This window comes from Anopheles coustani, chromosome 2 (genome assembly GCF_943734705.1).
Source record: "Anopheles coustani chromosome 2, idAnoCousDA_361_x.2, whole genome shotgun sequence".
Classification (NCBI taxonomy): Eukaryota; Metazoa; Arthropoda; class Insecta; order Diptera; family Culicidae; genus Anopheles; species Anopheles coustani.
The window spans coordinates 59,492,391-59,506,964 of record NC_071289.1 but is presented as its reverse complement, the minus strand read 5'-3'; the positions used below and the strand labels follow the sequence as shown (position 1 = coordinate 59,506,964).

The window sequence follows — 14,574 nt, the reverse complement described above, 5'->3', positions numbered from 1 at the left end:
GAACATTTACCGACTGCCATTTCACCATTCTGCTACGGCGACGGTTTCCATTCTGGCCGCTTAGTTTTGCTGCATTATTTAAATTTTGTTAACCAGAAAGAGATTCTTCTCGCTTCCTTTTCCCGGACGGACGACAATATAATGCCGCTGCAGTGCCGAATTGCCTCGCAAGCAGCTCTTCCGTTTGGCGTTTTCCTAACCGGGTTAAGAGGGGAAGCAAGGTGGTTAGGAGAGTAATTTGATTTCATGCGCCATGGCATGTGTTATGTTCTCGACAGGTTTCGGTGCTTTGAAGTGTTTTATCGATGTACTAGAATTGTTTAAAGTAAAGCCAGTTTCTGGGGTTAAATCGTACGCAAACCGCAAGCCTGAGGGTAAAGTAAAAGGCAAGAAAGCAACAAGTACAGCGGACGAACCAGTGAACGATGTGCATGAAAAGAAAACATCCCAAACCTCGGGCCAAACCCTCGAAAGCGAAGCCCGATCCGGGGCAAGCGGAGCCATTAATTAGTTTACCGTAATTAAATTAGTTTTCATGGCATTCAATCACGTTCCATCCGTTAAATTGCGACGAATTGAATTTTTCCTCAACGGGGGTGCCCGCTGGGGGGGAGGGGAGAGTTCTGCAGGGTTTCGGGTTTTTCCGAGGCCACGATGGTGCCAAACGTGCGTACAATATTCGACCCGTGTTCCGTGCGTTCCCCCCAACGGTGTGCCTACAATTTTAAACTTGACGGATATTTCGCTCAGGTTCCATCGAGGGGCGCAACCGGTGGTTCGTTTCGCGGTGAGGGGGCCAAATCTTAAAGACCACCGAGGCGCGCCCGTGAGGTGAATTTTAAGCCACGCGAACTTCGCGAACCGGTCCCCGGGAACGATTGTTTGACTGCGTCGAAAAGGGGACGTTCGTTTTTAACGGACGCTCTTTGATGCGGTACGTCGCACGATAAGATGATAACGCAACAGGTTGATGGGCGTTTAATGATTCCGGCCCCCTGTTAAGCATTATTATATTTATCTTTGCCCCCTCCCCCTCAAAACCAGCCCAGTAGCCCCTTATTTACAGCCCAACTTGTTGCGACGATCGGCAGATCATCCGTCGTTTATTGCGGATAAAATTTGTCTATCTCGCACACATTTCATGTCTGTCTTTTATCGATGCTTTTGTGAAACGAAGGCGAAGAATATAGTTATGCGAAACGATTAAAAGTTCTTAAACCGACCGTCACATACCGGCAGAACGTGGGCCCACCGCTTAAGCCCCGTGGATCTCCATGTTTCCCGAAAGCTGGTCTGGGGGTCTCAAATTTGATGGCCGTTTCACAACGAATTACACGGCATTAGCATTTACGTCGGAAGCTTAACGGTTTAATTGGTTTTCTAATTTTCCACCGGAAGGTTTGGGGTTCGCCGAGGGCAATTTCCTTGCGTGGGTGAGTGTGTGGCCTCAGCACAAAGACACGACCGATACCGAAAACAAGTGCCTAGATTGAGGCGCTACACGGTGATAAGGCTCACTCATATTTGCCAACGCCCGTGAAGCCAGGATCTAGGCTGATAGACGATGACGCGGTGATTTATGTTTCCTCCCTACGCGGCGCCATTTGTCGCCAATCTCGCCGAAGGATATCGAGAGTCGGCGAGCGTGTGTGTGTGTCGGTCGGTGAGAGTATGCGGGCGTAATACCTGTTCGCCCGGCGATAGCTTATCGTGATTGCTTTTCGTACTTCGGAGTAATAAATTTCTTCACTCCCCAGCTTTGCCAGAATGTCTCCGGCTCGAGTCTTCAGGGCCCGTTTTGGAATGTCGGTAACAAGCGTGGCAAGAAATGGGGGCAACATGAAACCGGGTCGGTAATCTCTGACTCCTACGGCCCGGAAGGTCAGCAGCAGCAGCAGCGGAGGGAGTTCTGGTTGAAGTACGTGATTTTACTTCAATTCGCCAAAATGGCTCAATGTTGGCCTCAACCTACCCGATTTTCCTTCGATCCATTCTTCGGTCGCTTTGCAGACAAAATTAGGTATCGAATGGTGCCCCACTTGCATGGGCTTGGGCATAAATCACCGCCCTGGCGGGGTCGTTTTCCTCGGTCAACAACGGACACATCGTCGGTAACGCGCCAAAGCCTTCCCAGCGTTGCGATGCATAATTTGCTACACGACACGTCCTCAAGTGCTTGAATTGGGTGGAAAATATTCTTTCTAGTAAAAATCGGCACCGGTGGAGCATTTCCACGGTTCGAGAAAAATAACCGCAAGTGGCTGTAAAGCATGCCGTTGCATGTCGTGCCGGTTCGGTTTTACTGCATTGCCCCCGCTCACCGCAACACCCCCGCGTGTCGTAGCCGGCTCGGCATTCCGAAATTCACCGGAGACATTCCGACGGTTGGTCCAATTTCGACATTCTTCCGAGGGCCAAATCGATCGCAAACAACCACCACGCTGGCACAGCTTCGACGCCTTTTCCCGTGCGTGCGTGTGTGTGTGTGTGTGCTATTGGTTTCGTTTTCCTTCCACCCGGATTACTGGTAACTGTTCGATAAAATGATAATAGTATCCGCAGCGAAAGGAAACCCACACCCGCAAGCACAACCCGGCCGCAAATGCAACGCAATGCAATCAGGAGTGCACAGTGGGCGCTGCGCCCACACCACTTACTGCCTGGTTCGGACCGAACGGATGGTATCTCGGCCAGCAACGCAAGGAAACCGGCAGGCAAACATTAGATCCTCGAGAGCTCTCGAGGGTCGTGCACCGGTCTGCACTACGGGCAAATGTGCTGAAAGGCTCTCTTCAGCTAATCGACTCAGGCTGGCATCCTCTCGTAGGGTGATCTTTGCGTGTGCGCGTGTGTGTGTGTGTGTGTGTGTGTGTGTGTCTGAGTGTAACAAAACTGGCAAGTGGTTCCGGGCTCAAGTTACGCGCTACCATCCAGCTGCCGGACCCATCGAGAACCATCGAAATGGAGCTTATGAGAGCTCAATGGTCTTTGCGTTGATATCAGCCCTTGACGGTGCCCTATCGACCGAGCACGAGGGAATAGGAGGGTTGGTGGGCCAGTGGAGGCAAGTGTATTTAAACAGCTGCATACGGTGTCCCATTTCATTGGCACTCTCGAAGAAATGGTTTCAGCACGCATCCTGTAAAGTGAACGAGATTAACTCATCACCCGATTCGAAAGAACGGCATGGAGAAGAATTTTTCTGCATCGAACCACGTTCGGATGAATTTGATTCCTGCAGAAACATAAACAAAACGGCTCATAAACTATCACACACAAAAACAAGGAACCATTCCCATTCGAATTCCTTGTTCAGCAACGTACGTCTGGCTATTGAAACAGAGTTTCTTTTGTGTACACTGCGTGATGTATCGAGAGTTGCAAACTTTGTTCTTCCAATATTGATATTCTTTAGGTATTAAATAGACTCTTTTAGGTCTAAGTAATTGAAAAAGCTTTCAGTTTTCAAGTCATTGGTTCACAAAATTGAAAGAAAACTATTTTCACCAACTCATTCATGTTCAACAAACCACACCCTGTCACCATAGACAACTGTTGATAAGCCCATGTATTTATTAATGTCAATTCTTTAGATTCCATGAAGGGAAAAATTGATGATTTAATCTTAAAAACCGAGCTAACTTCATTTCCAAACAGGGTATTTCCCGGTCAAAATTTTTAAATCCTCCTTAACACTAGAATACAAACAGCGGAAGTTTAAGGTCGCTATACAATTTTCAACTTTAATATTTCGATCGCAAACAACCACCAGTATTTCTTCTAAACCCCGAAAGAAGGTGCTAAAAAGCAAATACGCCATCTTTGATAAATAATATAATATGTTTGCGCTGAAAACTAACATCAAAATATCGACCTCAAAGATCTAAAGTAACAAAACCTTTTGAGCCATTGTAATTTCAATAAGAACGCATAGAAATGCTCGCCAACTGAACAATGGAACAAAGCACAGAACGATTTCTTGCATCATGTGTAATCGTAAAAATATAAAACTATGTGTTGTAGGTCGCTTAACGTTTTTAGTAGGTCTTTCACTTATTTCTGAATTTAAATGTAACATTTTGAAATTAGTAACAGTTAAAATTAGTTTAAATTCGACCATGTTTTGCGTAACACAGACCTAGCGGAATGATGAACTGGTATATCAAAAAATCAAAATCAAAAAAATCAAAAAATCGAAAAAAGATAACCAACAGATAGAACACTAAAAAGTAGCCGTCTATCGATTTGAATATTTTTAAAATTTGACGAATCGGGCTAAAGAGCATTCGAACAAGATTCCAAAGCAATGTATTCAAATGTTAACTCGAGAAGCTGATTAGTCTAAATCCTCGTTTGCAGGTGATTTTCTACAAGAGTATCATCGATTTTCTTTTCCAAACCATAACGGTGCCAATCGTGCAAGCGTCGATAGTACTTAGTTACTGTAATTGATTTTGAATTTCCGTTCCCAGTCCCTCGCCAATACACTGCTGTCAAATCGAACGATACCAGCCTTTTGACTAGCCGTGGGACTCAGTCACAGTTTCATTATCTCATCATTGCTCGGTGCCGCTGTTTGAAGCGCTCGCATAGAACCTCCATCACGACCTTGGGCTCGTCGCAGGCTGGAGCAGCGCACAGAGACCTGGCTGGATGCGACTCTTCTCGGATGCGTCACCCAAAAAACGCTTCCGACTTCGGCGCGCTCCAACCGTGAATCAGTCACCGTAACGACCGTGTCATTCCACGGTCGGTAAAATTAAACCGTCAAACCGAAAAGATTCATCCCATCCGGTGGCGTTAGCCGAGACTCGGCCCCGGTTTGGTGCCTGGCACAATAATGAAACACATTTCGCTGCTTCATCAATATTTGAAAGAATGTCAAAATTAAATTGGATTTCCGTTTGGTGAAGTTGGGCCACGGTTTCGCGTTGCTTCCGGGGAGCGCCAGCAATGCCATTTCTCCATTTCACCTCTAACAGGGCGGGTTTGTTGACGGAAAGGGGTGCAGGAGGATGCGGGATCTTGCTCTCTCGTTCTCTACTGCCTTTCGCTTGCCCGCCCTTTGCACACGAACTGATTGAGCCGGAAGGATGTTCCACCGAAATTTGCGGAAACAGCCAGAAAGCGACGCTCGCATTACGAGGGCTGTTGATCTGTCACCGGTGGCGACCTGAGGGCACGCGAGTAGAAGAAGGAAAAGGTAGGCAACTCGGGAATCAAGGGACTCAAAGCCCTCGAGGCTGACGGATCGCTTTCCGAGCCGCACTCCGATGCGAAGACGGGCCGAAACTGCCAACACAACTGACTCCCCGGTTTCGCCCTTTCCGGCACGGGTTTCGAACGATAATAACAGAAGTTCCTTCCGTACGCCTCTGTCACTTCCTGACTCTCCTTGCCCGCCGCACAGCGCTATCACTTGGGTCAAACGCTACGACCCGAAGGTGGAATGCTGGCGAATTGGTTCGGTATCGATGATATTTCGATTATCTCGACTGCTCGGCAGACGCTCACACCATTCCCCCGTGCGCTTAGCAGATGCTGGATCAAAAGTGTTCGTCACAGATAACGACAAATTAATCCGTGTTTTGAAATGTCCTCCTGTTCTGCTCCCGCGGGGGGAAGATACTGTCAACGCTATTGATTATTGCTGCAAAAAAGGACGGAAGGAAATGTGTTTGTTCTTTTAGCTATTCGATCGGAATCATTGGATCGGTTGCTGTTGTCAGCTCATTTTGTCAGACGAGTTTCCTGAGTAAATTATGAAAAACTCTTAACTCTTAAAATCATTGTCGATATTCACAGTTCAATCCACGTACTTCATCGGATTCAGATAGAGTTGCTAAGCGTAATCTATCACATAGATTAAGCTAGTTAGATAGAATGAAAGTAGGCTTACGATACGACTGCAGAGCGTTTACGACGGTTATCAAATTGGCCCGTGAGCGCCGGTTCCCACCACCTTGATGGCGTGGGTTTGAATACCAATCGAGACCGGACCCTTCCCTGTACGAGAGGACTGACTATCCACATACGCATAGGATTATTAAGCGTGCTGTGATCCTTGGAGTATTGATTTTTACCAATGAAAAATATTTGAATGGAAAGAATCAATCCTGAAAGGATCTGGCAGCGCCAGCTGATGTGTGTACATTCAGACATTTGTGCATATGTTTATCCAAAACCGTTCCCCTTAACACTTTGACGTCCGCACAATTCACGGTATCACAACGCTTTACGCCCGGCGCGTTAGCACCAGTTCTCACCGTATCTGGTCGCCTTGTTTAATCATTCCTTTTCTTTCTTTATTCAAATTTACGTACGAATAGCAACGTACCCAGTGAAGTTTCTTTACATTGCATTTGATGTTCGTTTACATCTAATAGGATGAGGCGGGTGTTAGGTGACATCGTTGACAGCACACCAAAATGATGTGATCGGATGCAAACCCATTCGGATACCATTACACCTATGCGTGTATCCGGACGGCAACGTGTTCAGGTCTACGACCCAAAAATATCTACGCTAAAATACCACCGCCTACCCGGGTACGCCATACGTTTTGTACGGGAGTTAACTTTTTGCTGTGCTTCAAAGCTTATATCTTTTGTTCTAGATGCCGTAGTGAGTTGAAATTTTCTGTGATGATACTTAAGAATGTTTTGTAACACATCCCATTTGAATAATAATATAAAAAAAATCTATAAGTAAGTTTTTTTTTCATTCAAATATATTTTATCTACAATCGCCAACTCTGTAAGCCATACATTTTCAATAAGTAATTGTGTTTGTTTATACTAGTACTTCTTAACTTTCTGGTGAAGTAACTTCTTGGTGCCTTAACAAATGTTTGCTTATAAATTGAAGTATCAAAGAATTAGAAATATTTTTTTAATTAAATTTAACGTTTTTGAAATGTTCATATTCCTCAGTAAACTCAGTGGCATATCTGGAGGAAATCCTTAATCATACATTGTTACATCTTATATTTAAGCCTTAACATTTTAAAGCTTAGCCCATATACATAAATTCGATAGTTTTGTTTCACACAATAACAGTTTCCTTTGTGTTTAATTCAACCCGTTGCATGATGATTTTCTTGCTGTTGATAATTTATTATTTTGTGCAACAAATGATGAAAGTTCACCTAGTATGCTTTCGATGCCGCTGCGTGGTCCAAAATGTCACATAGTTTGCATATTTGTAGATCGTCATCGAATTTCTTCCATTGCTAATTGTTCACTGACTTGTTGCAAAACAGTCTTTATAGTGCGTCTTAGATAAATTAGGATTGTTTTCAATATAAATTTTAAACGCCATGTTGAAAACAAAAACCGAGGGTGCACCTATTGATCATTGTGATGGTACAGATAAAATGTAAACTCCTCTACAAAACGTATGGCTTACCCAGACAGGCGGTTGTAGATTTAAGGGATATAAATCGAAAAATGCTGTAAAAAAATACTAAGAATAAAAATAAAAATCCAGTTTTCGGCAGAACGATAGCAAACATGTTGCTTGAGGCATTCCAGAAATTTCGAGTCGATAAAACTGTTCAATTCGAAGTAATTTCAAACTAGTCACTAGTTTGACTTAAATGTTTCTCAATGCTTTGATATAAGTTATTAAAAAAGAAAATTAAGTTGCTTTGGATAATTTTCATTTCTTTGCTAAATTAAGCACATACGATAATTTATGTCTACGAATAGAGCTCCTATCATAAAGGTAGGTTATAGATCGGTGGTGCTCAGCTGTTCTTAAATCCAAGGGTTCCATTTTTTTTTGTTATTCAGCACACACCAGCTACCTGAAACCAACCGTATAAATTACTAGGTAGCTCTTACAACCGTCTCAAATCGAAAAGGGAACATTGAGTTTCACACGAATGCAATATGGGACCAGCAATCAGAAACCACATAGTTTTGTAAGGAGTTTGTTGGAAATATGAGATCCACCTCTTCTTGTTCTTCTTCTTCTTCTTCTTCTTTTTCTTCTTCTTCTTCTTCTTCTTCTTCTTCTTCTTAGCGTAACGACCGTCATAGTCATTCCTGTTTCCGTTATGGGCTAACAAGATTTTTTCCCTTTGAGTACGTGGATAGTCATTCCTCTCGTCGAGGAAAGGGTCCGGTTTCGGTTGGGATTCGAACCCACGCCATCAAGGTGGAGAGACCCGATGCTCATGGGCAAATTTACTGATCGGCTCTTCAGCTCGGTTGTCGCGATCCCCCTCAGTCAGTTTTATTTTGCTATAAACTGCTTGATTGTCTTCACAATAAATTATTATTAAGTAAGTCTTATTTATACGAAACATGTTTGGTTATTGCAGAATGGACTGGTTTCCATCAAATGACAACAAATACAGCCTCCTTGAAAAAGCAATCGTGTCCAATGGAGTGTAGTAAAAACGGTTTAATATCTACCAGCATATTGTTTTGCTTCATATATGTACATATTATAACAAGAAAACAATAACATTATCGAATGGAAAATTTAGCTGCCATTGTTGTTAGTAAAAAACACGAAAACCAGAGTGGTGAACATTCGATACAAACGATAACAGGGAAACCATAGCAAATCCCTTATAACTATTCTGATAAGGGAATGCTATATAATCACCTGCAATAAGCTAAAACTCGTTTAAGTTCTACGATCCGGTCTAAGATGGCGAGGTTTTTACTTTTGATTGTTGCGATAAGCTGTGGGTTATCAGTGACGGTAGATAGTGCTCCGATTTCCGGCGCTAAGGATTCTCCAATAGAAGGATATGCTTTCATGGCGATCGTGGCCCTCTACAGCCAGATAGCCGGAAACGGCGTAATTGTCTCGACTCGGTGGGTTTTGACCGCTGCCAGCACCTTTCACGAAGGACCAGATACGGAGTATTGTGCCGTCATCGGTGGAAGCACACTGAGAACAGGGACATATTACCGAACGTTACGAATCTACAGACATCCAGAGTTTGATGGTTCTCTCTACAACGTCGGACTACTGCATCTAGCGAAGGAACTTGTCTTAGGACCCACGATAAATATAGTGCATACACCCCGGTCGTCCCCACCAGATATGAGACCAGTGATTCTCTCGTTCGGAAAGAACAGTGAAGGTACGACGCATCTACAATCGTTCAAATTCAAGTTGACTAGCGATAGCAGATGCGTCGAACGTCTATCGGACGTACACGACAAACAGGTTATTCTGAGTGGACAAGGCTACTGTATCGATGAATTATTACAAGGGAATCGAATCTTCGAGTACAACGATGTCGGCGCTCCGGCCATAGTACTTCCCTATGTGCACGCTGTTTTTTCGATGGGAAATCTTGCAGACGGAGTGGCAACAGATTTAATCGCTACTAAAATTGGGACTCCAGAAATTTACGGGTGGATCGAGTCAATGCTTCTCGGAAACTATTCTTATGTCTGAAATGTTAGAACAGTCATACCGATAATGAAACCGATCAATCCGTACGGTAAAAAAATCAAAAGAATAAAACATGCGTAGCATTCATACTTATCCAACGTGTTTAATAAAAATGCAAATAACGCTATTGGTGTGTTTTTCTTTTACTCTATGTATGTTGCATACTTTATGTATGTCACGATTGTACACTGATTATGTATTATTTTTCTCACTGAATATATTAAATTTGTCGGGGTTAAGCAAACTTTCTTTTTAACATCTTTTCGGGCATATAATTTGTTTATAGACTTAGATAACAAACACATTAAAATAAACGAAACTAAAGGCTTACTCAAATGAAGCAAGGTAAAAAGCTTCGTGTTTAACTTTTTTTGTTTTTCATCAAAAACGTTTCTTTTAATATATACCCTGTGCTTGGAATAGCTATCATTACGTGTTTGATGAGCACCACTACTTTCTCCAATATAGATATGTAAATGCAGCAATCATGCAAAGATTTGAACAATGCATTTGAAAAGCGAAGACAAAGTACTGGTATCAATAAAATATTTGAATAACAATGTCATCAATATGCATTCGTAGACAGGTTAACATTTCCATGTGCCTATACAATAAAGACTTATTATCAGAACTATTTCGTACTACAGTTCAACCACAGCGAGCCTTAAGGCCGGTCCACACGCTCCGTTTTGCGCAAACGCTCCGGTTTGCGCAGTTTTAAGACGGAATGAAAACGTTGCAATTGTGAGCCTCCAGACGGTACAGCCTTGTTTGTGCTTTTACTCAGTTTTTGATGATATCGCAATGGAGGAGGTTCTCCTGTGGCCAACTTTTGCCTGTTGGTTTGTTGAAAAAAAAAAAAGATTTTAATATCTCAGAAGAACCGACGGGACTTGATCCTACATGGGGATGGACTTTTTCACAACTGTATCCTTATTGGCAGCTGCATTAATTTCCTTGTATTTTTCCACTAATTCGTCATAGGCTTCTCCCTTTTCAACCTGTTACTGTAATCCGTCGATATTACACGCCAAACACAAGAAAAGCTTGAGCTGGTAAAGAGCAATAAATTGCGTTAGAAATCCTCGGGAAACATTGCCAAAGATCGCGTGATTAGCAAAAATATCCATCGACATATTCGTACAGCCCGGTTGAGTCAAGAAGTTTGCGCAGTTTTCAAAGCAAATTTGCTCAGATATCGTTGCAACTGTGCAGTTCTCCCGTCAAGCTCAAAACTGTGCAGTTTTCCTGTCTACACGCAACCTTTTACCTGCAACGTTCTGAACTGCGCAGGTAAAACGTTGTGCAAAACGGAGCGTGTGGATCGGCCTTTATAATCAATTCTATTCAGCTACCGTTCGTAAAATGTTTGTCAAATCCCCTTAGAATTACTACTGCAACGAATGCAACTATTTGCAACACGTAGAGCATTTAAAACCCAGAAAACGGTTTGATATGAGCAACAGTGCTTACAAGTTTGCTTATCATGGAGCTTGTTCCAGTGTTACTTCTCGCCCTAGCCTGCGTGCAGCCTGCAACGGTGCTTGGTCAACTACGCATATACGAAGCCGAAGATGCATCGAGAATGGACTTCCCGTTCATGGCGATCGTCACACATTCACGTGACGTTGTCGGCAACGGGGTCATCGTCGCAACCAAGTGGGTTCTTACCACTAGCAACGTGTTGTATCAGTTTCCGGAGTCGACTTTCTGTGCCGTCATCGGTGGCGACACCTTGAGTTCCAGCAGTTGGTATGACACGGTACGAGTCTGGAAGCATCCCGAGTGGGATGGATCGACCTACAATATCGGATTGATGCAGCTGAGTCGCACCATCAAGTACACGGCCGTGGTGCAGCCCATCGGTATCGCCTCCGTGAATCCGCAGGGCCTGGCGGGTACGATGATCTCGTTCGGTGAAAACAACTCCGGCTCGACGAGAATGAAAAAGGCGCAGGTCGTCCTAAGCTCCGATGATGCGTGTGCGAATATTATCAGTACATATGTTAACCAGAATATCATTCGCTCGGGACATGGATACTGCCTTGCTGTGCCTAATGGCAAGGAGTACCGATTTGAATCGGACGACAATGGCGGTGCGATCGTAGTTGATAACCTTTTATACGCTCTATTTGACATTACAAACGAAAAAGATTTAATGGCAACAAGAGTTACCGAGCCGGAGATGAGAAGTTGGGTTGATCAAATGACGAGCTAGTTAGTTGAAGATGAGATTTGATCCTAGAATTCAATAAAAACTCGTAAAAAGAAAACAGGCGCTCTATACAGATTTTAGTTCCATCAAGAGTTTTAATATCGGTAGCAGGAGGCTCTAGGGCAGTGGTGTCAAACTCGTTTGACCTCGCGGGCCACATTTCGCCCCAAAATAGGTTCGCGGGCCAAAACGTAAAATTGATTGGATTGATGAAAATATGTTCTTATCAGTGTGGTTTGATCTAAACAGTCAATCGTGTTTAACACCTTCAAATTTTTTAAATATTATATTACTTCTTATAAAATTTACAATTTTCAGCAAAAGATAAATTTTCTTTAACACTACTGTGCATTTTGGTAAAGATTAAAAAAAACGTAAATGAGCGTTATTACTACTGCTAACTTATTGCTCCACATCTATTATTTTATTTAGAATGCTCTTGTAGTTCACGACGTTTGTTTTGTATGAACACTATTTATTCGCTTGTCTCGAAAATCTGTGTGAAATCTTTGTTTTTGTCAACCGCAATATATCGGCGTGATGTGGATCAAAGTTGTGTATCACTTTCTTACAGAAATTGTTGAAATTGACGTTCGTTCAGTTCTCTTGCAATTGATTGAATTCAACAAAACAAATTTTGCTATTCAAACAAAAGCTAATACTCAAAGATCCAAACTTTTGATGTATTGCTTCAAAGGGATCGCGGGCCGGATGCGATGTTCTTGCGGGCCGCATGTGGCGGCCCTCACTTGTGGGACTTCAATGCATTGGATTGCTCAATATGGCATATGTTCAGGTTAAAGCCTGTTGATTTTCTAACTCGTTTGATTGTTGAACTGGAATACTGGTAGACAGGTTAACATTTCCATGTGCCAATACAATCGAGACTTATGATCAGAACTATTTCGTACTACAGCTCAGCCACAGCGAGCCTTATAATTAATTCAATTGAGCAACCTTTCGTAAAATGTTTGTCAAATCCCCTCAGAATTACTACTGCAGCGAATGCAACTATTTGCAACACGTAGAGCATTTAAAACCCAGAACATGGCTTGATATGAGCAATAGTGCTTACAAGTTTGTTTATCATGGAGCTTGTTCCAGTGTTACTTCTCGCCCTAGCCTGCGTGCAGCCTGCAACGGTGCTTGGTCAACTACGCATATACGAAGCCGAAGATGCATCGAGAATGGACTTCCCGTTCATGGCGATCGTCACACATTCACGTTACGTTGTCGGCAACGGGGTCATCGTCTCATTCAAGTGGGTTCTTACGACTAGCAACGTGTTGTATCAGTTTCCGGAGTCGACTTTTTGTGCCGTCATCGGTGGCGACACCTTGAGTTCCAGCAGTTGGTATGACACGGAACGAGTATGGAAGCATCCCGAGTGGGTTGGATGGACCTATAATATCGGATTGATGCAGCTGAGTCGCACCATCAAGTACACGGCCGCGGTGCAACCGATCAGTATCGCTACCGTGAATCCGCAGGGCCTGGTGGGTACGATGATCTCGTTCGGTGAAAACAACTCCGGCTCGACGAGAATGCAAAAGGCGCAGGTCGTCCTAAGCTCCGATGATGCGTGTGTGAATATTCTCAGTACATATTTTAGCAAGGATATGATTCGCACGGGTCATGGATACTGCCTTGCTGCGCTTAATGGTAAGGAGTACCGATTCGAATCTGACGACAATGGTGGTGCGATCGTAGTTGACAACCTTCTATACGGCCTATTTGACATTACACTCGAAAAAGATTTAATGGCAACAAGAGTTAGCGACCCGGAGATCAGAAATTGGGTCCATTCAATGATGAACTCATGAGTTGAAGATGAGATTTGATCCTAGAATTCAATAAAAACTCGTGAAAAAAACAAGGCGCTCGATACAGATTTTAGTTCCATCGAAAGTTTTGATATCGGTAGCAGCAGGCTCTCAATCACCTTTACTTCAAACATGAAGCCATGAGCTGAACGAATACCACAGCCAGATCGGATTAACAAATTAAACGTTTTAATTTACCGTATCAAGTTTTTTTCCGTACCTAATATGGTTGTGTTAATGGATTTGAAAGACTTTGAAGCTCTTATAGTTTTGTTGTAATATATTGTGAATAAAAACCGGACCATTCGGGCTCTTACAGATCAGTGTTCGAAGCACGTTGATTATGGCGTTGGTTCAGGTTTTACTCCTCACGATAATGAGTGTAGTGGCGGTGCTTGGTGAGATGCGTATACTCGGTGCGGACAAAGCATCAAGATCTCAGTATCCCTTCGTCGCGATCGTAGCCCACTCTCGCTCCGTTGTTGGCAATGGAGCCATCCTCGCACCCAAGTGGGTCGTTACTTCCGCCAGTGCGTTGTACACCTCTGGAGAGAGTGACTACTGTGCCGTCATCGGCGGAGATTCGCTGAGCACCAGTAACAACTGGCACGAATCAGAACGAGTCTGGAAACACCCCGATTGGGTTGGTTGGGAGAATAACGTTGGTCTGTTGCAGCTCAGGAAGGCAATCGTGTACGGACCAACCGTGAAGCCGATAAAGCTTGCCAGCACGAACCCTGATCAGCTGATAGCCGAATTAGTCTCGTACGGTCAGAACGACCAAGGTACGTCAGAGCTACAAATGGGACAGTTTCTTTTGAGCACCGATAGCGATTGCGTCTACAGCTTAAGGGAAGAGTTAAGCCGACAGATTATCACGATAGGGCACGGATACTGCGTCACCCCGACTAACGATAGGAAATACGTGTTGTGGTGGAACGATGCCGGTGCTCCCGCTGTAGCAGACGACCTCTTGTACGCCTTGTTCTCGGTCGGCGACTATTATAACGACTCGCCAACAGATTTTGTTGCCACAAGACTAGGTGCGCAGGATCTGAAGGATTGGATATATTCTAAAATCAACACATGAATTTAAAATTGCAAATGCTTGTCTTC

At 43.6% G+C, this 14,574-nt stretch overlaps 3 protein-coding genes across 3 annotated transcripts; all 3 read left to right on the top strand.

Annotated features, from left to right (window-relative positions):
* The first annotated feature begins 8,661 nt into the window (after nucleotides 1-8,661).
* Nucleotides 8,662-9,346, top strand: LOC131264735 (uncharacterized). The gene is made up of 2 exons (XM_058267005.1): nucleotides 8,662-9,279; nucleotides 9,326-9,346. Exons 1-2 carry the CDS (start codon nucleotides 8,662-8,664, stop codon nucleotides 9,344-9,346), a joined length of 639 nt encoding a protein of 212 aa, XP_058122988.1.
* Nucleotides 9,347-10,906: 1,560 nt separating this feature from the next.
* LOC131264734 (serine protease ami-like) lies at nucleotides 10,907-11,638 on the top strand. Its single transcript, XM_058267004.1, has one exon. The coding sequence runs from the start codon at nucleotides 10,907-10,909 to the stop codon at nucleotides 11,636-11,638; it is 732 nt and encodes a 243-aa protein (XP_058122987.1).
* A 1,184-nt stretch (nucleotides 11,639-12,822) lies between these two features.
* LOC131264733 (serine protease ami-like) lies at nucleotides 12,823-13,458 on the top strand. The gene has a single exon (XM_058267003.1). The coding sequence runs from the start codon at nucleotides 12,823-12,825 to the stop codon at nucleotides 13,456-13,458; it is 636 nt and encodes a 211-aa protein (XP_058122986.1).
* Nucleotides 13,459-14,574: the final 1,116 nt, after the last annotated feature.

Excerpts from the sequence above, each read along its gene's own strand:
- LOC131264735 (XM_058267005.1), top strand. The coding sequence starts at position 8,662 with ATGGCGAGGTTTTTACTTTTGATTGTTGCGATAAGCTGTGGGTTATCA. Across the intron at positions 9,280-9,325 it reads ATGTCGGCGCTCCGGCCATA|ACGGAGTGGCAACAGATTTA; the intron begins GTACTTCCCTAT and ends GAAATCTTGCAG.
- LOC131264734 (XM_058267004.1), top strand. The coding sequence starts at position 10,907 with ATGGAGCTTGTTCCAGTGTTACTTCTCGCCCTAGCCTGCGTGCAGCCT.
- LOC131264733 (XM_058267003.1), top strand. The coding sequence starts at position 12,823 with ATGGACTTCCCGTTCATGGCGATCGTCACACATTCACGTTACGTTGTC.